Genomic DNA, 22,614 nt, shown 5'->3' with positions numbered 1-22,614 from the left:
AAAGCCCCAGCCACTGTAAGAGTAGAAAAATTACCTCCTGCTCCCAATATAGCTTCTGAACTGCACTCTTCAGCTTGGAGGAGAGTGTCAGACTAGGCTTCACTGATTAAAATCATAATTAAAAAAAAATAAAACAGCTACTATTAATAAATTCACAAATTAAACCAGCCAAGTCTAAAATTCTTAGCAGATGGCTCCATACTCCAGCTCACATGGCCCAAGCAGCAAGATGAATAAGCCAACTCAGTCACAGATATGAGCCAGCACAGGCCAGGGACAGTCTCATTTCTCTTAGACTGTCTTCACATAAGCAAGGAGAGATGCAGGGAGCTCTGAGGAGCCCAAAGCCCCATCACAGCCACTCTGAAGAACCATCTCCATGTCAGAAGCATTTCTCAAGAGCACTTTTAATAAAGTACTTAATATTCATGCATATGTTTCAGAGCGGGTATGGCACCCGCATAGAGCACTGACATTGACTGAAACCATTTAAAACATTTTCATTTCCAGTTGTGTGGGTCCAGTGATACCTCTTACTTACTGACAGCATCACTGCCTCCTCTCCTCCCTGTTCTTCCATTTACTACATAGGTAACAGGGAGAACTGATGCTGACTATTGCTCACCTAATGTATAGCACTGCCAGTGGGTTCAGGAGGATTTTAAAGAGAAATGAGTCAATAGCATGTGGGCTTGGATGAGAAATATTCAGGCCTCTGCACCTGAACATTTCTTTAAGTAACAAGGGCAACAGATGCCCCCCAGGATGTATTCTGGCTGCCTTTCAGGTGGGGGCAGAGCCAGGTCTGCTTATCATAGAATCACAGAGTCATTAAAGTAGGAAAAGACTTCCAAAATCACCTAGTCCAGCCATAAATTCATCACCTTCACACATTCAGGCTGGACATTAGGAAACATTACTTCTCAGAAAGGGTAGTGAAGCACTGGAATAGACTGCCCAGGGAGGTGATGGCATCACTGAACCTGGGGGTGTTCAAGAAATGACTGGATGTTGTGCTGAGGGACATGGTTTAGTGGGAGCTATTGGTAATGGATGAATGGTTGGACTGGATGATCTTTTAGGTCTTTTCCAGCCTTGGTGATTCTATGATTCTATGATCACCACAATAAGAGCAAGTTGTCCCAGAGACCAGCTCTTGCAATAGCTAGAGCTTTGCATTACTCCTGCTCTTTGTCATTTATAGAAACACAATTTTGACCAGGCTTGCAGAATGCACAGATTTTTATTATTACTTTTTTCCTTTTACATTATGTACTTGCTATATTTGCATCTAGGTAGCATCCTTTTCACTGATCCACACGGAGACTTTCTTTCCTCTTTTCATATGTGTTGGCTCAAATTATACTTTCTAATCCAAAATACACAGAGAGCTGTACTCTTTCAAGTCTAGGGGGTGTTTTACAGCGTTACGCTGATCTCATCTGCACAGAGTGACCCAGCCCTCAATTCAAACCCACCTCTGCAGAGGATTCATTTTTTCTGCCAGGATTTTCTTGAGAGAGTACCTAATCCTGGAAAAAGGCTTGACAACAGCATTAACAATAGCATCGATATTATTAACAACAGCACTCTGCCCTTCCATGGCTATTTTTGTTCCAAGATTTCGAAATGCTATGTTTATTATGCCTCACAAATCCTTGAAGAGACGGGGCAGTTTTATTCCTGATTTAAAGAAATGGGAAAAGATGAGCAATTGTCACTCTGAGTGGTAACTAGATCCCCAGGAGTTCCGCAGAGCACAATCTCTTCCTCTAACCAGTATGTAACATTTCTTGATCCTAACCACAGACGTATGGAGGCTGCAAGGACTTTCATGAACTTATTAATCTTCCAACCCCCTACAGTTCAGACCAAGAAGTCCAGGGAGCAGACTAGCCAGCCTGTCAAAGAGTTGATGATAGACAATTACTGCTCATAAGATAAAAGAACATCTTTTTTCTGCTTGCAAAATGTAAAAAATAATAAGAACTCTTTTTTTTTTTTTTTTTGTGACAGCTGACTTGTTCTTTTTGTCTTCTTGCTCTCTCTTTTCCAATACTGCAGTGCAGTTGGCAATGCCTATTTCTGGGCTGGATTGCTACAATACATGTAACTATATGCATGAGGGTGAGGGGAGAAAAGGAAAAGAAAAAAGAAATACAGAAACAGGTTCTGACATCTAATCAGATCTGCTGTATTGATTTTGCAACTTTAGCTTTGGAGCAAATCAGAGAAACAGCCACATTATCACTCAGAATTCACTCTTCCCTTGAGCGAGCTGGTTCAAAAGGAGCTCACCCAGGCACACAGAAAGGCATGTCCGCATGCACACACACACACGTGGGTGGGCGCATGCGGCTTTGTGGATGCATATCACCTAACCAGGCCCTCAGGTGGGAAGCACTCATCACGGAGGCTGCAGAAGCCACACGATCCCCATTTCTGACATGATGAGAATTCCAGAGCAAGCGACCGGACTAATGAGCTCCTCACACTGCAGAGCAACGTTTCAGTTAACCACTGTGGCCCCGCCACCACACCCACCTATTTCCAGCTGCTCAAACAAGGATGAGAGGCATAAACAGGGACTGTGCTGTTTGCTGTTGGCTTCCCCCCCCCCCCCAATTTTAAGGAGATATAAAAGCAATGGGGACAATTCTTGCCTTACTTTCTTATTTTACAGTTTGTTTAGTACACATAGACTATGCTGTTGTTACTTAGGTTAGATCATAACAAAACACTGCTTGGCTTCAGGGAAAGTTATAAGGAGAGTATGCTTTTTACAGAATTTCATCAAATTTTTGCCCTCTTGTGGGTCAGTCACACCACGGGCCCTACCCCACAGCAACTTTAGGCTTCTGCCTGCCATCTGTTGCATGGATAGCAGTGCCCATCCACTCTAACTCAAGACATACAGCTGTGACTCTCCTCCGGACTACCCATCAAGCCTGAATTCATCCCAGGCTGGGCACTGCCTCTCCCTCTGCAGTGCCGTACAGTGGGGACAGCATCACTTTCAAACACCAGCAAAGAACTGAGAACTCAATCAGATCTGATTGTTCTTTGCTCCAGAGTGTGACTTTGCTGTATCTCCATCCATTCCTAGGGTGAGGATCACTCTCCCTGCTGTGTCCTCCCATGCACCATATGCTTGTTCCAGCTTGCCTTCCAAAACAGCTTAAATCAAGGCACCTATAACCACCCTGCTCAAAGGAAGCTTCTCCACACACATTTCCACTTCATGAAAACCTGCACGCATTTCCCCATCCCCATCCCATAATTCAGTTGCTGACATGCTTGCAAATGGACAGACTGATTTCAAAGGGGAATATTCGAATACACCAATGTGTTACCTGCTCCAGTCCTGCTTCTTCTTTCCCTGCAGAGTGAGCCAGGGAGGAGTGAGGCAGCGCTCGCCTTTATGCACAGATATCATGGTCAAAGCAGGGCTGGGAACACCGCCCGTCACTGAAATCACTCAATACACCACATGCTAAGAATCAGTTTTCTGTTGCTCACACGCTCTGCATGGAAACTATTTGGGATTATGCAGTCCCTGTGAGGGTCTGCCTGGTGCTGCTTTACAGGCAAAATGGTTCAGGCTGGGGAAAGTAAGATGCAGAAAGGGTTATGAGGTAGAAATGGTGGAACTGACATTCATTTGCTATCTTCTGAACAATTCTGATTTCACAACCTTTTTAATATGCCCTGAATGCACATCTTGCAAAGCTGCTGTTTTACAATAGTCCACTGATAGGGAAATGGAAAAATATCGTGTACAAATACAGACAGCACCCTTCTCTTCCACTTGCAACACACTGCCCATACAGCATTCTAACCTTGTCTTTGCAGCCAGGCCAATTAAATACAAGCTGTTCAAAGGTCCCCAGATAAAAGAGACATGTCATCTCAGCCTAGTAAGAAAGGCCAGCCCTGCCTGCAAGCAGCACTCAGTATGTCAGAGATGGTTCACCCACAGGCTTGCATTCACACAGGCATTCAGACCGGTATTCCATTTAGATGTTATACTCACACTGCACGTTGAGCTGTACCAGGGCTTCCCGTGGTCTGATGTTAAAGCCGTTGTACCTGGCTGTCTGGCACTTATAGGTCCCGCTCATTTCTCGGCTGACACTCTCCAGGCGCAGCTTCCCATCATAGGTCTCCACTGTCATTGTCCCTGAAGGCATGGGGGTTTCCTTATCTACTCGGGACCATATAATGGGTGGCTTAGGCTTCCCTCGAACCTCACACTGCAGCTCAGCCCTGGAGCCCTCCCGGACAGTAATGGCAGACTGACCCTTGGGAACACTGATGGTTGGCGGCACTAAAAGGGAGATAAAAAAGGGACTGGTTTTACACTTGGTTTCCAGTAAGCAAGAAACATTCTCAGGATGCTTGTGCCTGTATCACACCAGCAGTCCTGAACTCGACACTGACAATACCAGTGCAACCCCTACAGGAACACATGCCCATGTAAACCATCCTTACAGAGTCTGGAGCTGCATGGTACCAAGGGAGATTCCAACTTCTCCAAAAATGTACCCCGGTGTCAAAGGCAACAGCCAGCTCTCCCAAAACATTTTGCCAGCTCCCACCTCTTACTGCAAAAGCCTCTTTGATCTACTTCTCTATTTCTGGTCAGTAAATTTCCTAAATAGAACTTCCAACTTTTGACCAAGAAATAGAAGATGTCTCTGCCAAGACATCTAGTCTTTATACAGAGGTTAGACAGAAACAGCGATTTATAGGATTAGTGCTTAGTAAACCTCCAGCTTTATCAGATACCCAGGACTCCTGTTTGCTGCTAAACCACAGTAAGGAGCCATACCTGCTGAGTGTCTTTGTTTACTTTACATTGAGATTCACAGGGTGCTGGACATCTCTGGCTCACTCCAGAGTGAGGGGTCTCAGCAAATATCACTCCTGTGCATCACAAGCTCACACAGCAGAACTGCTGCTTAGCTGGAGCTAGAGCTAATGGCACTGAAATGCTGAAGAAAAACCCAGCTCTCAGACAGCAAACAAAACTGCTTACAAACAGCTCAAAAGAAATTCAAGCTGAAGGGAGAAAAGGTTCTGGGGGAAGTTTGTTGTTCATATCCCCACACTCACCAAAAGCCCAGGAAGGGAAAGCTCATGCTAAAACTCATGTAATGTTGACATTTAATTTGTATTAGGCTTCAGAGTTAACTGCTCAACTGAAGTAAATATAGAATCATAGAATCATTTGAGTTGGAAGGGCAGCAATCCTTTTCTGAAAGCTCCTCTTTCAGCCCTTCCAGCTGACAATGGTGACACTCAGATTGACAATTTTATAACCACTAGGGCTACGTAATTCATTTCCATTTAAAGCAAAGTTTAGGACTACAGAGGCTGTAACAAGCTGGCCTGACCAATATTAGCTCAATTCAGTTCCAGCAAGGAAGGGTGTGCTAAACTATTTGCACACATTACAGCCTACAGCTGCTTTCAAGCAGATTTAGGATGGCTCCAGCCCCGTCTCCCTCAGCAGTGACCTCCCAGTGCAACAAGGAAGCCACATTTTCAATTTGCAAGTCTCCCATGGGTTGGGGAACCTCATCACACCCTGTCCTGCGCAGTGCGATGGACGACAGCACTCTCAGCGCCAACAGTGCCAGCAGCCACTCACCTGGCGAGAGGTAATTTTCTCCATGGGGAAAAGCTGAAAATTGCATGTGGAGATATTTTTAATTAAAGCTGTCTCCTCAGAGCCACTCAGTAGAAGCAGCCACATGGGCGAGCTCAGGCCTTTCTTGCTGGGAAGTGTGGAACTGCCACTGCTGTTCTTCTGCACGAATCCTACGCTCTGAGGAAAACCCACCACAATTTCATGCAGGAACCATGTGTTGGATGTGGTTTGGTTGCTGTTGGTAGGGTTATGCTATGTGGAGGGCTGCTCCAGCAAGGACAATGGTGTTCACTCCCTGAGTCACAAAAGGGGCTTTGCTGGACCAAGCTGATGAAGGGAGGCTTCAAAATGCCCCAGGATGACCTTCTCCACCAGCACCCATGTGAGTGCCTGGCTCTCACTGTCCACCAGCACAGAGCAGCTGTTGCAGACACCTCCTTTGGGAACCTGGGCCAAGCCCTGTGCCAACAGATGCTGCTCAGTTCTTTGGTGGGATCATCCAGGGTCTTCCAGCTCTTTGCTGCCTCCCACCTTTTGTATCTTTGAACACAACTGCACTTTACATCTACTGCTCTTGGGCAAAAAGAATTACTCCCAGTGGCGGTGAACCCAACACAAGACCTCCACTAAGGGGTTGCTAGCAGAATGGAAGCACCAGCCATTGGTGTCTTTCAGGTCTATGGCAAGGTGAGGGTTCAGTCTCCAGGCTGCTGGTGAATGTGAGGTAAGTCCCACTGGGAGCAGACTGGTCCCAGCATTTCTGCTGAGACAGATTCCTGAATCAGCATAATTAATACAACAACGCATTCTGCTGCGGTGCTGAAGCAATTAAGATCCAGAAACAACATCAGGACCAGCACAAATAATGGGTGCAACACAACCAGAGACTGAGAATAAATGTCCTATGAAGGTTCAGGACAAACTCCATGAGCAGCTGGCTGCCCTCACCAGCTAACTTGCCTTGTGCCATACTCTCAAGGTCCTGGAAAGACAGCAGGATGACATGGATGTGCTGGGGGATAAAGCTGGAACTACCAACTTTTCCAGAAGCAAAAATGCATCTCTGAGACCCTGAATTTTAGTCCCCAGGGAGACTCACAAACTCGCCTATATCTTAGGGCTATCCTCACCAAGCCATGGGGTGAGATTTTGACCCTGGTTTTAAAGGTGGGAGGCATTTATAACATATGGAGTCCTGCAGAGAGTGCCCAAGACAGACTGAAATTGCAATTCAGTAAACATTAAGGCTTTTCACAGAATTCGCTATAACAGATGATACCAATCTTGTGGTCACAGCTTTGAAAATACTCCTCATAAGGAATGCCAAAGAAAGCAAAGAACAGCTTTCTTTTCCTTTTACTCTCTTCTAAGCAAAAGGACTTCTGAAATTTGGTGAAATACCATTTCCTCTTTTCTTCCTGCACCATCTGGTGCCTTGTTTGAACAGTCTTACTCTAAAACTGTAGGATGGAGGTGGAACGTGATGCCCAGAAAGTCCCCAGAAGTCACAGAGAGGCTCACCTGTCTCTGAGGAGATGTTCACCTCCACGCTGAGGTCAGGAATGGGTGCTCCTTGGAAGGTGGCCACACACAGGTAGGTGCCATAGTCACTGAATCTCAGGTCAATAATCTCCAAGCTGCAGGTCACAGGTGGGAGCTCAGGGTCATTCCTGGTGATGAGTAACCGGTCTGAGAACCTGGCTGGTTTCCCATTCTTGTACCAGGAGTAGACAACCTTCTCCTGGGGGACAGCATCCACGTGGCATGAGAGTTTCAAGTCCTGCCCTAACTGGATGGTCTCACTCTCTTTGATCACATCAGGGGTGATTTGGAACGTGGCATTCTTCATGGCTGGGATGAACACAAGTGCAAAACCATTTAGGGACAGCAAAGAGCCCCACACGGCACAAGACAACATCCCTTTGCTCCTTTGGAGGGCAGCATCTCTGTGCAACCTTCCCTAGCTAAGCTCCCACAAACGATCCCCAAGGCCTCACACCTGACAGACTGGGACCCCTGTCTAGCCCAGAACAGTGACACAGCCTGGGACAAGGCTGCAAGCAGCCAAAGCATAGCTCTTGATGTGGGAGCACAGAAGCTAGCACAACAGCTTCTCCAGTGTACTAAATTCTGCTAAGCATCCCAGTCAGCCTTAGTTGTATAGGAACGCTCAGGAGAAATGCAAATCTAGACCCTCCACTGAGAAAAAGAGCAACTTACACCTCACCAGTAGGTTCACTGTCTTCTTTGCTGGGTTCCCCACGTTGTTTATGGCTGTGCAGTTGTAGTAGCCTGAGTCCTCCACGCGGATCCTCCAGATGGTGAGGTTACCTCCTTGCACAAGGCTGTTGGGAGGCAGCGGGCCAGGAGAATGAGACCAAAGCACCTCTGGCTGTGGGTCACCGCCTGTCAGAGAGCACTGCATAGTGACGTTGTCACCAGGGTTGACCACCAATGTTTCATTGACTGACAGTTTCAGAGCAGGTGGGGCTGGAAGAGGACAAAGAGGGACACTTCTAAGCTTGAAAAGGACCTGTCTGCTCACCTGTTCACAGCTTCATGCTTTCTAGGATTTCTTCTTGAAGTTAGCCAGTCTGAGAAAGGAGAGCTGTAGGGACACATTAATTCATTACAGATAAAAAGCATGATCATCAACACACCTTTTTGAGTTAAAGCATCCTTCTCTTCTATGGTTAGGAAACTGCAAGCAGGACCTCCAGACAACCCAAACAAGAGGCGATACTTAAAACACCCCACAGCCATTACACAGAAGAGGGACACAGGTAGGTATCCTATTTTAAGATTGCTCTCTGCAGGTTCCCTAGGCTTAGGACTCAGTTCAGGAGAAAAGCCTGACAAACTCTCCTTGCACAGACAGAAAAGACGATAAGACATAATTTGGCAATGGAAAATACATGGTTTAGAAAACCAGACCATGAGTAGCAATTCTGCACCCATCACACAGGTGTCAAATAGATTTCCCCATTGGCCTACAGATGATGAACCAAGTCCTGGGATGCTCTTTCATGCACAGCTGAACAATTGGGAATGATTCAAAATGTCTAGACAACTTATCCTTTGAATAACCTACTATGTGGTTTTGGCTTATTTTATTTCTGCACTCTTCTCACTACACCTCTCTCCCCAAACTGATCCCAAATTCCTCCCTTTGTATTCTCAGTTTTACTGCATCCTCCCTTTGCATTCTCTGCCTCATCCCAAGACAAGCTTATTAAAGCCCTTGTCAGCATCACTGCTGGCTCCATCCAGACAGAGCTGAGAAAGTAGCATTCCCCAGCACAAAGGCAGGGAGTATGTTTTAAGTAACTGCCATAATAATGCAAAATAAGACATTGTTCCATATTCATGAAGCTTGATTTAACAGCATCATTATTTCAGCCTCCCTCTCCCTGGACCCTGTGTTAATGAGCTGTGCTGGGTTGGTGTTGGATCTCTGAATTACAGCCCGTACAAACAAGGAGATGAGGAGTGCTCTCTCCTCAGCACCTGCACCATAATTTAGCAGTGCAACAACTGCTATGCTGGAATATTGCGTTAGCACACCAAATCCAGTGCCCTCTCCCTGGCTATGGTATGTGCTTTTTGCACTAGATGTGGACAGCTGTGCTTAAGGATGAGGGCTACTCCTTTGTCTTCTGCACTCTTGGACATTTTGAGGCCTGTGGTTGGAGCCCTTGAATTTTGAGAGGTCACAGCCTGCATTCAGGGCCTACAACTGCTTCCAGCATTCCAGGAGAGAAGCCTATGCCCAAAGGTTGATGCTCATTAAGTGGCAAAGCAAGCATTTGTCCTCTCTGGGCTCCACATGGCCTCATGAAACTTTGAGAAACCCAGGGTCAAAATAACTCAACGGACTGTGGTTGGGCAGAACACTTTCCTATGGCAAGAAGGAATACAGATGATACGATATAGCTGTTCCTGCCCCCTGACACTGAACAGGTCTCAGTCAAGGGCACAGACAAGCTGATAGGTGAAGCATCTTGCCTGGGAACTTCCTTGCATGTACATCAGAGCTACAGAAAGGTTGAAATCTGCTTACATCCAGAAAGATGTCAGCTGGGGAGCACGAGCCAGAACTCCTGCAGCCTTTGGTTAAGATTTTGGGATTCCATGTTGCTTGATGTGCAGATTGGACCAACGCTCATCTTGCAAAGCTGTATCGTGTTATGGACAAGGAAGCATGGAAAAGAAACACATTGGGCAAGCACTGCCTTGGGGCAGGTTGTGCATGCATGTAAGATTGGAAGCAGGGAAGCTACGAAGCTGCCGCCTACACAGCTTGAGGCAGAGTCACAAAATGGAGCCCTGGCTGTGGCAGTCTGCATGGGCTCCCACTCCCACTCCTATCAGTAGATAGGGGTTAACAAGCTGCAGACATTGTTATGCATGAGATGAATCTCATTTATTTGTAACCTGTGGCAATTCCTTTTGTTCTTGGCTCAGAAAACCTGCTGGCAGAGTCTGCAGAGAAGCAAGGGGACCATTACAAACAAAGAGTCGCTTTCAATTCCCTTTGAAGTCCAATTTGCTGCAGTAAAACTGCAGGAGAATTAACCAGCTGGGCTGCTTAATTTTGCAGAAATCAAGGAAAGAGAAAACATCAGCCCTGCCCTGCTGGAGCAGGCAATGACAGCCTGGTGCTGAGCTGGCAACGTGGTTCTGCTGGATCCAACCTGCTGCTCCAGAGCCACAGGACAGCAGCAAGGAAAGCCTCCTTCCTGCTGAGGATGAAGACTGAGAGCTCTCTGCCTGCTGTGAGGGCCTAGCCTCTGACTCTGGGCTGGGGAGAAGCACATCTCAATGCTGTGGTCTGCCTAAAGGCAACTGCCCAAGGAGCCCAAGTGAACTATCTAAGGAGGAGCAAACAGACTGAGAAGAGCAGATTCCCGTGGCCTGACCCACTAGTTCCTCTCAAAGTCAATTGCAGCTGGGTCTATAAATGTTTAAGAGATCGATTTTCATGCACCTCAGCACCCTTCTCGGTTGCAAAGGCATACTGAGGAAAGGAGGCAACGGAGGTTGCTGATGCATGAACACAAGAGGAAAAGAGATCTGTGCAAAACAAGGAGAGAATTACGATTTCTTTTTACAGTATTTTCTCACCTGTGCACAACACTACCAGCATTGCAAGTAAGTCAGATAACATTCAGTGATAAACATTCTCGTGCTATTTAACACAAAACCTACTTTAAGTACAATGCCAGATTCATTTATTTTTTTTTAAACAATTTAATGGGAACACATGAACCATAGTCTCTTTGAGCTTGCAGTGTTAGGCTACTTTATAACTATGTATAAACATGCATTTACAACTAAAATACAAGAAAAGAATCACTAGATGCAAGAGATACGCAAACCGAGTTCAGAGCTTTGGTAAGCACCTAATAAGCTGGTGCTTGATAGGTGTGCCAAGAGTGGCCCAGGTTGGATATTAGTAGAAATTTATTCATGGAAAGAATGGTGAGGTGTTGGCACAGGCTGCACAGGGAGGTGGTGCAGTCACCATCCCTGGAGGTGTTCAAGAGCTGTGTGGATGTGGCACTGAGGCACACGGTCAGTGGGCATGGTGGAGGTTGGTCGATAGAAGCACTAGATGTTCTGAGAGATCTTTTCCTACCTTAACGATTCTATGAATTCAGATGTATGCTGGCTTCTAATCCAGCAGCAACTTGGAAATACATTTTCCCTATTCACTCAGTAAATGAAAGGCTGGGCTGTAGGAGGGGAGGGGGTGTGAAGAGAAATGTTATTTTTTAAAACTTTTCAAAGGTAAAACCACACCGGGAAATAGCAGCTGGCCACGATCCCTTTCCTCACTATGAGTGCAGGTTTTTAAAGGGAATATTCTAGCAGCATTCTCTGCGGTTTCATTCTGAGACAATCTCAGGAAGTGACATGAGTTGCCTCAGCTGTATTCGCAGAGATCTTACCACAGGGAGAATATTTTTATTCCAACGTAAGCTATAGCTCACTTTTTTTTTTTTTTTTCTTTCTTTCTTAATAAAATGAAGCAACTATTGTTCAGCAGCTTGGACTCAGCCAGATCAATAAACATAATTCATACTGTATCAACAATATCCCATCAACAGTTGTCAACATCAAAAGTGTTCTGTTTCCACTGCATAAAGATGACACCAGGGATACAAACTACTTTGTGCTACATAAGAGAGAGGTGAATAATTCAAACACCTACATCGCCTTCCTTTCTGATCATGGAATACCCCAGAGCTGGAAGCAATTTTCTGACATTTACTTATTATTTGAAAATATTCAAGACAAGTGGGGACTCTGTCATGCTTTTATTTATTTATTTTTCTTCCCTCTTGTTAAATGGACTGGTTGCAGTCAGGTCTTTGCAATGCATTTGGTACATGATTTCAGCTCTTGCATGTCAAGCAAGAGGCACCAAATTGATTCTGCCTGCAACTGGAGGTGCGCTCAGACCCTGCCGGCATGGATATCAGTGTGTGTGTGCAGTTCTAGGATTTATTTATTGGGAAGGCACCAGAGATATTTGCTTTCCAGAAACATCCCTACCCGTGGGACTCCTAGGCCGGGAGTGCTCTGAGTGCAGCGCTACAAAGCAGCACACAGTCACATGTGGATGAATTATTTGTAAGGACTTCTGCAGCAGCTGCCTTGCTCCAGACTGTATTAAATTTATTTTTAAAATCACTTAGAATTATAAATAAATAAAGCAGCGTCTGGATTAAAAACTCCACTGTGCCTCAACACCTACATGTAGTCTGCTTTAATGATCACACAGCAGGCCTGATCGAGGCACTGGCTGCAAGAAATTAAAGCATCTCTGACCACAGAGCTCCTGTCTTAAGGATTTACAACAGTCAGCCACATGTGTGAACTGGAGGTGGTCTTCTAAAGGCTGTAGGCCTGGAGAGGGCATGGATGCTCAGCAGGCTGCTGCATTACCTGTGGTGTTTGTGAGCTGGAAGGTGATCGATTTGTCAGGGATGCTGCAGACATTGCGGACAGACACCTGGCACGTGTAGCTGGCGTAATCCTGGGGCCGCAGGTTCTTCAGCTTCAGGACTTTGGTTTCACCCTGGGAGTCAGGGAGAAAGGAGGAGAAAGATATATGTGTACAAAGTACAGCTCATCGCTGCAAGTCCATCACCAGGCACAAGGCTTGCAAGTAATAACCATTCAAACCTCAGGAAGCTACGCAGACTCCAAACCCTCCTAGCCATACACAAAGGAGACACAAAGCATTTGCAGGGACAGCTCCACCTCCAGAATTTCTCAAAACACCCAGTAAATGACTGTCACAAAACCTGAAAGCAGTGCCGAATGGGTCTAGGATTAATTTCTTGTCAACTCTTGTCACAATCATCTCATGGAAGTTAAAAAAACCTTAAATGTCCAAGAACAGCCCCTGAGCTCATGCTGAGATGTCAGTGGGAGCCTAAATAAAGTCAGTGGGGGCTCAGCATCGCAAAAACAAAGTAAACCAGGGTTTATGCTGGCCTAAATACAGCACAATCAATAGTTAAGCCACAAAAATTGCAGTAAAGAAAAAAAAAAAAAGAAAGGTAATTCAGAGAAATACTCAAATATCCCCCCCCCCCAACCCTTCTGATCTCTTTTCTCCAGATTCTAATCTCATTTATGCTGGCATAAATCCAGAGTGTCTGCACTGAGTTTGATAGCCTTTTCTCACGCTACGGCAACAAACAAACAAGAATCACTTGCTGGCACTCCATCATGTTATAAAAGCAGAATAAAGTTGTTAAATTAACAATAGATATGTTCCGTAAATTTTTATTTATGGAATGCGGAAAGCTTGGAGATGCATCCTGTAGTTTGCACACCCTGCAACTCATACGTCTTCCCACGACAGCTTGTCGCTGCTGTGCTCCTTGTGCTTGTCTAAATCTCTTTTGGAGAAACCATTCCGTAATTGCCTGTAAATGTGAGAAGGTGTCAGCATGACAAATCCTCTTGAGGCAACCTCAAGGGACTGGACGATGAGCTCAGGCATGCTAATATGCAGAGAACAAGGATTTGAACCGAGTAAATTAGGAAGATAAATACCTAGGAGACCAATAACCCTATGGAAGTCCTGTCCCCCGAGATTTGTTGCTATGCTGCACAAATGATGGCATTTACAACGTGCGTGTCAGCTAGTGACTTATACAGTCGTACGTATCCAGCTTATTGATTAGTAAATGTTGGGTAAATGTGTATAAACCTTCAGAGTAAATAAGTTTTTAAAAGCTTAAAACAGCAAAATCTTTGTCCTTTCTAGTGCAAAGGGCTACCTGAACCTGACTCTGATAGCAGTTTATCTGGCCTGTCTCAGACAATTGTATGAGCCCTGTGAAGAATGCTTTGTTAAGCGCAATTTATTTGAGCTCCAGGAAGGTTTTACTCTCCAGATGTGCGGTAGAAGTGTGCTTCACCTAACTTCAACTCTTCTCAACCCAAAGGCTCGTCAGGGCAGGAACACTGTCTGACTGGAGCTGCAGGGTACGGGGCCACAGATAACCAGACAAGACAAAGCTCTCTTCAGGACCAAACAGCAGCACTGACCTATAGCATTTCTGCAAATCTGCTTGGGAACCCAAAGCTCGGAGCTCTCTCCTAATCTCCTTGCAAGTTTCCATTTGGCTGCCCATTTCCACGACTTGCAGAAATAGTGTGTTTCAATAAAACATGAACACAATTGCATTAACTGAAAGGTTGCCTGGAGCATTGCTCAGAAATCAAACTCAGTCACAGTGTGCGTAAGGCCCAGCTTTGGGAGTGTCCGAGAGCAGAACTGGGTGTGGGATAAAATAAGTGCCCTCAGGAAGTGCCCTCTTAGCCCTCCCTTCCTACCCATCCTCCATAAGTTCTAGTGCTGAGTGAAATCATGAGTATGTTCAGAGCTAGAAAAACCCCCTCAATCATCCACTGAGTGATCAGGAAAGTGACTGTGAAGAAAGTGGCATTCAGGAGGGCTACATGGCTATGCAAGGGCAAGTCCAGCACAGGCAAGCATGGGGAACAGAGAGGATGTGGAATAACACCTTGTCATAAGGTGGTGGTCAAGAGTGCCCAGCCTCTGTTACTTGTAGCCAATAGGAAAATCTCTTTATCTTTCAGAGATGCTCAAGGTGAGGTTGGCCTGGTCTCTAAGCACCCTGATGTAGCTGTAGGTGTCCCTGCTCATTTCAGGGGACTTGGACCGGATGGCCTTTTAGGGTCCCTTCCAACCCAAACAATTCTATGATTTACCTCACCAAGCCCACTGCAATCCTTGCCATTCTCTCACACTGCTAAATGGGAAGCACTTTCTCCTGTTTATCAAACTTGGGTGCTCGTTTAAGAAAAAAGCAGCACAGAATTAGAGGAGACCTGACCTTGAAGTTTTTTTGCTTGGAGAACAGTCTCAGCCACCCCACAGCCACATAAAACTTATTGGGGAAATTTTGTCTTACTCTCATGGACAGTACCAAAAGGGGAAGAAACGCCAAGCCAAGGACACTAGGCTGTCATGCTCCCTCCTGCTCTCCTGCTTCTCTTTCTCCCTGAGGACCTATAAACAGAAAATCTACCAGCCCTTTTGGAGCTGGAGCTCATTGCAGTGCCCACCACCCTCTCCCCACCATTGTAACCCACACAGATAGAGAAACACCATCCACTACAGAAGGCACTATATTACACTAAGATGCTCATCACAAGCTCACAGAGGTTTGCCTTTTTTCACCTGTGTGTAGAGGGGTTCATAGATGTCCACACCATTGTCCTGACTGTGGGAAAGTGTCTCAGCTCCCCGTTTCCATATGAAGCGAGCTGGTGGGTTGGAGTTGACGGTGCAGCGGAGGAAAACAGTCTTCTCCTGGTAGAAGCTGCCACGTACATCACTGATGGTCTGGTGAACAGTGAGCACTGGTTCATCTAGATCTGGAAGGAAGGTAAGGAGGGCCGCAGCAGTTGTTAGTGAAGCACTGTCTGCATGCACAGCCTGCAGAGCAGATGATGCTCCGGGGCTGTAGGGGAGGGGGGAAGCTCCCATAGATTTGGCCAAGGACAATTGCTGAATTCAGAACTGATCTGAGGGCAAGTAATACGAACAGCATCAAAAGGGAACAGAGAGGAGAAGCCAGAATTCTCCCGCTCACCACACAACATTCAGAGAATAGAAAGCACCCTCCAGTTTGTGGATTCCATGTTGTCTTCCAGTAAACCATCTGTTTGCCACAAAACTGTCCAACCAATAGCCTGGTCATCCAACCACACAACCTCAAATCACCATTATCAGCTTCAGTGAGAAGTAAGAAGGATCCTGGGAAACTACCACATTCTCATTTCCTCTGCTCCCACCTTCCAGTCCCCTTTTGAAATCACAGGGCTAAGCCCATGGCTAACAAGACTGCAAGCACACTTGGAGTGCCACTAGAACATCAGATGCAAAACATAGTGATAGGTGTGTACAGCTTCCCTCTTATTCCCAGTTTAAGTATTGTCTGTATTTTCTCCTTCACGATATCTGTGCTGACTCTTCAGTAACATTGACTCACTGCATTTCTATCACACACTCCTAAACTGATCATTTTCTTTTCGCTTTTCACCTTTTACAGAACGCAGCCCTGCCAAATCTTCCTTCACCATATCCACACCACACAACTGTTGTCACTGGTTCAATGGTTATCAATGACTTTTCTTGCAAGTATACAAGCAATAGCCCTGGAGGGAGGGTACTTGGAGCATACTTTCTGCTTCCACCCAGGCCACACTGCTCCCTACTGGCTGCCTTCCCACTAAAAAGGAGATCTTTACCTCGTTAGGGTTTTTTTGTTTATTTATTTATTTTGAATCAGACATAATTGCCTGAACATCAAGGAGTCAAGGAAACATGGGGAAAGGGAAAATCTCAGAGGAGATGGATCTTTCTCCTTCCAGAACCACTCTGGTATTGAGTAGGATTAAATATAAAAAAACATTGGAAAAGCTGGGACAACTTGGTCCTCTAAAACTGAAATGTGCCCCATGACCTTAAGCATGTCTTCAAAGTCGTCCACTGAGCTCAGTGAAGCACTTCTATATTTTCAGAAGCTTTATGAACCCATCTTCAACTGAAAAACAACCGAAGAACACATATCCAGAATACCCACCCGTTGCCAGCACTGTCTTTTGCACATAACAGCAGAGAGAAAGAGGACACGTGCCCATCACCTCCAGCTCTTTTGTGTCACCTAATTTTCAAGATACATTATTTTAGAGATTTGCAAGTTTGGAAGTCTGGCTCCCAGGAAGGAAGCGGGGGAGAAGAGATGAGTTTCTGCTAACGAGTCATCCAAATAACGTATGTTCTCTGCTGAATCATAAGTGTTAACTGTTGGATTTGCATATTTTTGTAAGCTGTATGCTTGTTGGCTTGACCATAACATCGCTCGGAGAGATGAGTAGGGCTATGGACAAGGCAGTGGAAAACAAAGTCAAAACACACAAAAACCATCCAAGTTCATGAAAAAACATACACAATTGGAGATAAATGGCCCCTTCCCATGAACTGCTGTCTCCATGTGGCCATGACTAAATTTTACAGCAAATTCTCTTGGATCTGGACTTTCTTCTTCTGAATTCCTTAAGCCCCCTTTATTTGTTCAGCCTTTATATGAATAACTCAGTAGCTACCAACCCTCTGAGCCCCATTTCTCTGCAGGATGCTTGACAAACCACTTTCCTTATCCATCAAAGAAGACACTCCCCATTCAAGTCTGCTGGTTCCCAGCTACATCCTGAAAAGAAAATATTACCTTCCTTTTTCTAGCTAGACCTTTCCTCCTTCAAATCTTCCATCCTTCTTTAATAGCAGTCAGCTGTAAGCCTAGTCCTCCTGAGAAAAGCTAAAATAAGACCTACGACAATACACATGTGCTTGATGTACGAGTAAAGCCACTGATGTCAGTGAGCTGCACGAATGATAAATTTGGCCCAAGGCGGCTCATGGAGAAGATCACATGGGATGTTTCATGCGCACTATAAGCTTGTAAACATCTATTCTTTCTTTTTCTTTCCTTTCCCTCTCTCACACATAAAAATACTCCACACTGCAGCTGCCTCTCTGCCAGCATCTGAACAACACTTTAGAGTCTCACTCAACACACACTTGGGGCAAAGGAATAACTTGCTACACAGGTTAGTGCTTCCAGTTTGATATCCTCTTGGTACCACTGGCGCTCTTCACACAACTTTTCTGTCTAATACTATGAGTGAAGACTAGCACTGGCTGCCAAAGACACCAAGGTCCAAATGAGAGTGATTACTTACCTCTAGCTACAAACAGGGATGTGGGGGAAAGAGGGTTGTGTTTTCATATTCTGGTTCATTCAGATGAAAGTTGCCTGGGTGAGCGTTCAACAAAAACTGTGGCTGTTCCTATGTGTTCCCTTATACCTATTGCAAATACTAGCAGAAAATAGATTCTCCTCCCCAAAAACCAAGTGAGCAGAACAGAGGTGCATTACCAAGTCCATCTTCAGAGTAGATGTTAGTATGAGAAAGCCCTTGGCCATCCCATTAGCCCCACAGTTCTACAGGTCAGAGCTGCATGAAGGACCACAGGATGCTACATTACTCTAGTTCCAGTCTGCATCTCAGAAGTAAAGGGAATATGACAGCCCAGTTCCTGGAGACAGACTCTGGCAGGTTGCCATATTGAATACTCAGAAAAGCAAGACTCTTTTAATATAAAGAGTTGTTCCATGCAGGAGAGGAAACAGTCAGAGAAGCCAAGCAAAGCCTGGTGGGTGTTAGGACTTCTCCAACAAAGCCAGGCAGTGCCCATGAAGAAATGTTAATCCTACTCAAAGTGGCAAGAGGCTCAGATGAAGCAATCTGCCATACATGGCCAATCTGCTAGTTTTATGGCTTTGTTGCCCTTTTAAAAAAAGATTTGATAAAAAATAGTAAAAAATAAAAATAAAAAAAGAACAGGTTTTGTTACTTGCATACCTTAACTATATATTTTACACATGGCTCAAGACAATTCCTCTTCACTCAGTGTGGCCTAGGCAAGCCAAAAGGTTGGACACTCATGCATATACTCCAAATCTGTGGGATGGTGCTCATGCTCTACTACCCCCAGTACAGGGTAAGGCAAGGAAGGAAGGGTGATGAAAACCACTCCAAGCTAGATAGCACAAAAGTGGATCATGAGGTAACCAAAGCACACTACAGACTCAAAATCTAAATAGAAAGTAGCACAGCACTTCAACACACTAGCTCTCATTTCATGACTGGATAGTGTGGGGTAAAAGGCTGCAACCAGGCAGTGTTTCCTGCAAGCAAAGTCTCTGCCCAGACTTCAGGCACGTCCTCAGGTTTTGAAGCCTGAAGGCTTCTCCACTGACAACAACAGTGGACATCAGCATAAAAGGCCACCTTACTAGAAGGACTTTGTAACCAGGTGGTAATGGATTCAGGGGAAAGAGAGTTCCAGGTGTTTTATAATCATTTGCAACTGTTGCATCAGTCCATTGCTGGTTAGATCTTCTCAGATGATGTGAGGAGAGGGATACGGTATTAACAGGGTTGGAGGAATCTGAAACAGTGGAAATTCAAGAGCAATGAGCAGAATCTTCCCTTAGAGGACTAATCCCTTCAAAGGTTGCCTTAAATCTCCAATTCCTCCTGTCTGGGGAGGATAGGACAAGCCTAACCCCTTTTGGCCACAACTGCCCAAGAACATAAGAATGCCCAAGAATCAGAATGAGAAACCTTCAAAGGTATAGAGCTCCTAATAGCATTGCCAGAACACAGGACAGTTGGGCATTACAAACAGCCAGAGAAATACTAAGTCACTTCTGAAACCAAGGGATCCTCAATAGTTTCATGCCTATTCTTTCACAACTCAGCTTCTTCAGATGTATCCCAGAATCTTTTGCTCTGTTTCCACCACACTGCAGTTAGCGATGTGGGGTTTCAGAAATGCTCCAGACATCTGAAGAACTATTGATTTCAAAAAACAAACCAAGCCAGCTTCAAAATGAAGACAAAGAAGGCAGAAGCCATCTACAATGCTACATCCCACACCAGTGCTAGGACTTCTGGCAGCGACAGACACCACAGTACCTAGAAAAGAGTGTTGGCATGGACAGGCAGAGCCATCTTTTTCCCAGATGGATCAGATCTCTAGGGGAAAACAGACAGCACAATAGTCCCTTTGCCACTGAATTGGGTGCACATGGTCCTAGGGCAATGCAGCTCCCTACCAGCCCCGCAGCAAGACAGAGACACACAGTAGAACTGTGGGAAGATCTGGGTTGCCACTAAACGACTTACACTGCACATCTACTCGAATGGACTTGATGGCAGGGACCCCAACCCCATTTTCTGCTTTACAGTAATAGCGGCCCCCCTGCAGCCTTTGGATCTTCTCAATCCGAAGGGTCTCGTTAAGCACTGACGTCTCTTGGAATTTGTCCGACGCGCTGCCAGCTGTTTTGGTCCATCTCACCTGCACAAGAATGAGAGAAACACAACCTACCAGTGACACAAACCAGGGATCCTAGGGGACAGCAGCACTCCCTTTTCTCTCCTCCCCAGTCATTTATAGAAATGGGCCCTGCAGCACCACCAGACTTTACCAAAGTGCAACTGCTGATCTCAGTACGTCTCTGCAGGCTAGCTACTAATTCTTAGCCATCACCAATTCCCATGTCCTAACACCTGGGATAATCCTTCAGATCACACAGACACACACAGCATACTCATCACTCCTGCTCTAGTCCTCTAACTTGCTTAGTTTAATATCACTATATGAGCAGCACAGGACTTTCAGCATTAAGCCTCAGGATCCCACGTGGCTAGCAGGCCATGAAGCTATAGAAGACATCAGCTTACAGCTACAGAGTTTTTATTGCAGTCAGCACCCTTTCATCTTTCTCTGGACAGCAAGGTTATTTCTGCTGTTTGCTTTTCCAACAGTCGAAACTGCTGTTACTATCTGGCTCTCGCCTCCTTCCCACAGGGAACCCCACGTATGTTATTTTTATAAGTCATCCTTCTGCAGTATACAAACTTTTACTTTGATTTTAAAACAACAGAAAAAGAAAAGAAAAAAAAATCCCTTCAGATTTCAGGGTATCTTGCACTTCTGGCCATATGTTACATGTCTTAAAGCCCCGGCTGATATGGGCAACATAGCAACATGGTATTTCACAGTGAATGGAGGCAAGAGAACAACACTTCTAAAGACTGAAAGATCATTTTAGCGTTTGTAATGAGGTACAGTCTAAGCAGTATCAGTACAATCTTGCCCTCATTTTCTGCAGCCCAGATGATAGAGGGGAGAGATGGCTTACTCCAGCCCATTGGCTGCCTATAACACAAACTACCCTTCTAAAGGCTGATGACCCAAATGGTTCCCATGCCTGCGCCATCTAGATTCTGGTGCTGGGATCTAACAGGATCTGCCAAAAGAAAGGAGGCAGACTATCATTCAGCTTTGGCAATGGACGGGAAGGACCAGATTCCTTGACCTCCCAACCCCAGGCTTTGCCTAAAGCTCGCTGTCACCACCTGATTGATGCTGATGCTCTAGAAAGGACAGGTGTGTCTAAATCACAGTCTCAGAGCACCAAGCTGAGCAGACTTTTGGAGCTAATGATCAAGGATTTATTTAGCCTTTGTAGGCTTATTATGAAATTGTCTGAGGGCATCAAGTCTCCTGTTTGCATGAATACTTCAGCCAGCTCTTTAATCTTTTCAATTTGGCCACATTTTCATACTTTAATGACTGGCTGATAGGAAGGAAAAGAAAAGATTAAACAAAGGTTAGGAAAAGAGATTAGCTGGGAAAGAAATCTATCTGTGAAGAGGGAGGGCAGAAATAGGACACACGCCATGTTTAATGTACGCAGGTCCCAGTCTCCCTTGTCATGCTTGGTTGTACATTACAGTGTCCCTTGAATGTGTCTGGGCAACATCACACCTCAGTGATGCCCATAAGCATGCTGTCTGCATCAGGCTCTGCTACAGAAATCTCTACTTTCTCAGGCTCAAATCTTCTCAAACAGCCAGCATCTTCTCACATGTTCAGCACCCTTAGGTAGAGCCAACTCCACCAACCACCTCGCTTCTGATGTACACAGCTATCACCCACCTAGCACTGTCACAAGTCCAGGCTGATTACTCTTGCTGGCTCAGTTCAGATTTACTTATTTTTTAATTGCTTCCAGGATATGCTTTGATGGACAATCCATTTCAAATCCTGCTGTCTGAGTTTTTCTCCTCCTCCTTTGTTGTCTCCTCTCAGTAAACCATCTCTTTACAAGCAGGTCCATGGAGAGGTTGATTGGCATATGCTAATGGCTAGCTGCTCAGCACAAATGTCTTTGACTGGCAAGACAAAGAGGGCCAAGAAAGGGCACGTATTGTACTTGGATCCCTTGAGCATATTCTGGCACACCCTACCTCCTAGCATGCATCAGCTGCCACTTCTACCACTGTCCAAGAGCAGGCAGACCTATGCTCTGGTTCAGCATCTTTACAGACACATTCACACTGACATTGAACTAGCCTGCTTTGAGTATTTGAAGAGGTTGGAGGGGGTTGCATAGGACTTGAGACTATGCAGCCCTCCAAGGACCCTGGGGAAGGACTGCAGCAGTTAGCCATATTCATTCCCAAGCCTCCTCACTGAGATGAAGCTGACCACAGCATGAACATCTCCAGCACTGCAGGTCTGAATCTGCCTCTGGTTGGTGGCTCTAAAGTAAGGACTAGTGGGCTCTTTGTGAAGCTCTCTGGAGTGCACCACAAACAACTTTCTGAACTCCCCCAAGCAAGTTCCCCTTGCCTGCACATCCAGAGAATCTGAGAGAGAGATGAGCCATGAAGAACCTACTCCTGTGGCCAGCATGTGGGTCAAACCTTCCCTAGCCTGTTCAGGTTGTCGCAGAAAGAGGGTCAAAGGTTTGAGGGTGGATTGT

At 45.5% G+C, this 22,614-nt stretch overlaps 1 protein-coding gene across 2 annotated transcripts in view; it reads right to left on the bottom strand.

Moving 5' to 3' along the window:
* MDGA1 (MAM domain containing glycosylphosphatidylinositol anchor 1) overlaps positions 1 to 22,614 on the bottom strand; it is a 135,638-nt gene that overhangs the window by 72,846 nt on the left and 40,178 nt on the right. For both annotated transcript variants that reach the window (XM_015857816.2, XM_015857815.2), the window contains exons 3-8: positions 19,964 to 20,138; positions 15,384 to 15,580; positions 12,605 to 12,737; positions 7,874 to 8,143; positions 7,175 to 7,504; positions 4,034 to 4,327 (exon numbers count right to left, since the gene is read on the bottom strand). In XM_015857816.2, the coding sequence (XP_015713302.1) occupies positions 4,034 to 4,327; positions 7,175 to 7,504; positions 7,874 to 8,143; positions 12,605 to 12,737; positions 15,384 to 15,580; positions 19,964 to 20,138 (1,399 nt within the window). The remainder of the gene's footprint in view (positions 1 to 4,033; positions 4,328 to 7,174; positions 7,505 to 7,873; positions 8,144 to 12,604; positions 12,738 to 15,383; positions 15,581 to 19,963; positions 20,139 to 22,614) is intronic.

Source organism: Coturnix japonica, chromosome 3, assembly GCF_001577835.2.
Source record: "Coturnix japonica isolate 7356 chromosome 3, Coturnix japonica 2.1, whole genome shotgun sequence".
Classification (NCBI taxonomy): domain Eukaryota; kingdom Metazoa; phylum Chordata; class Aves; order Galliformes; family Phasianidae; genus Coturnix; species Coturnix japonica.
Note: the sequence above shows the minus strand (reverse complement) of the source record. Positions and strands in the feature narration are given on the sequence as shown.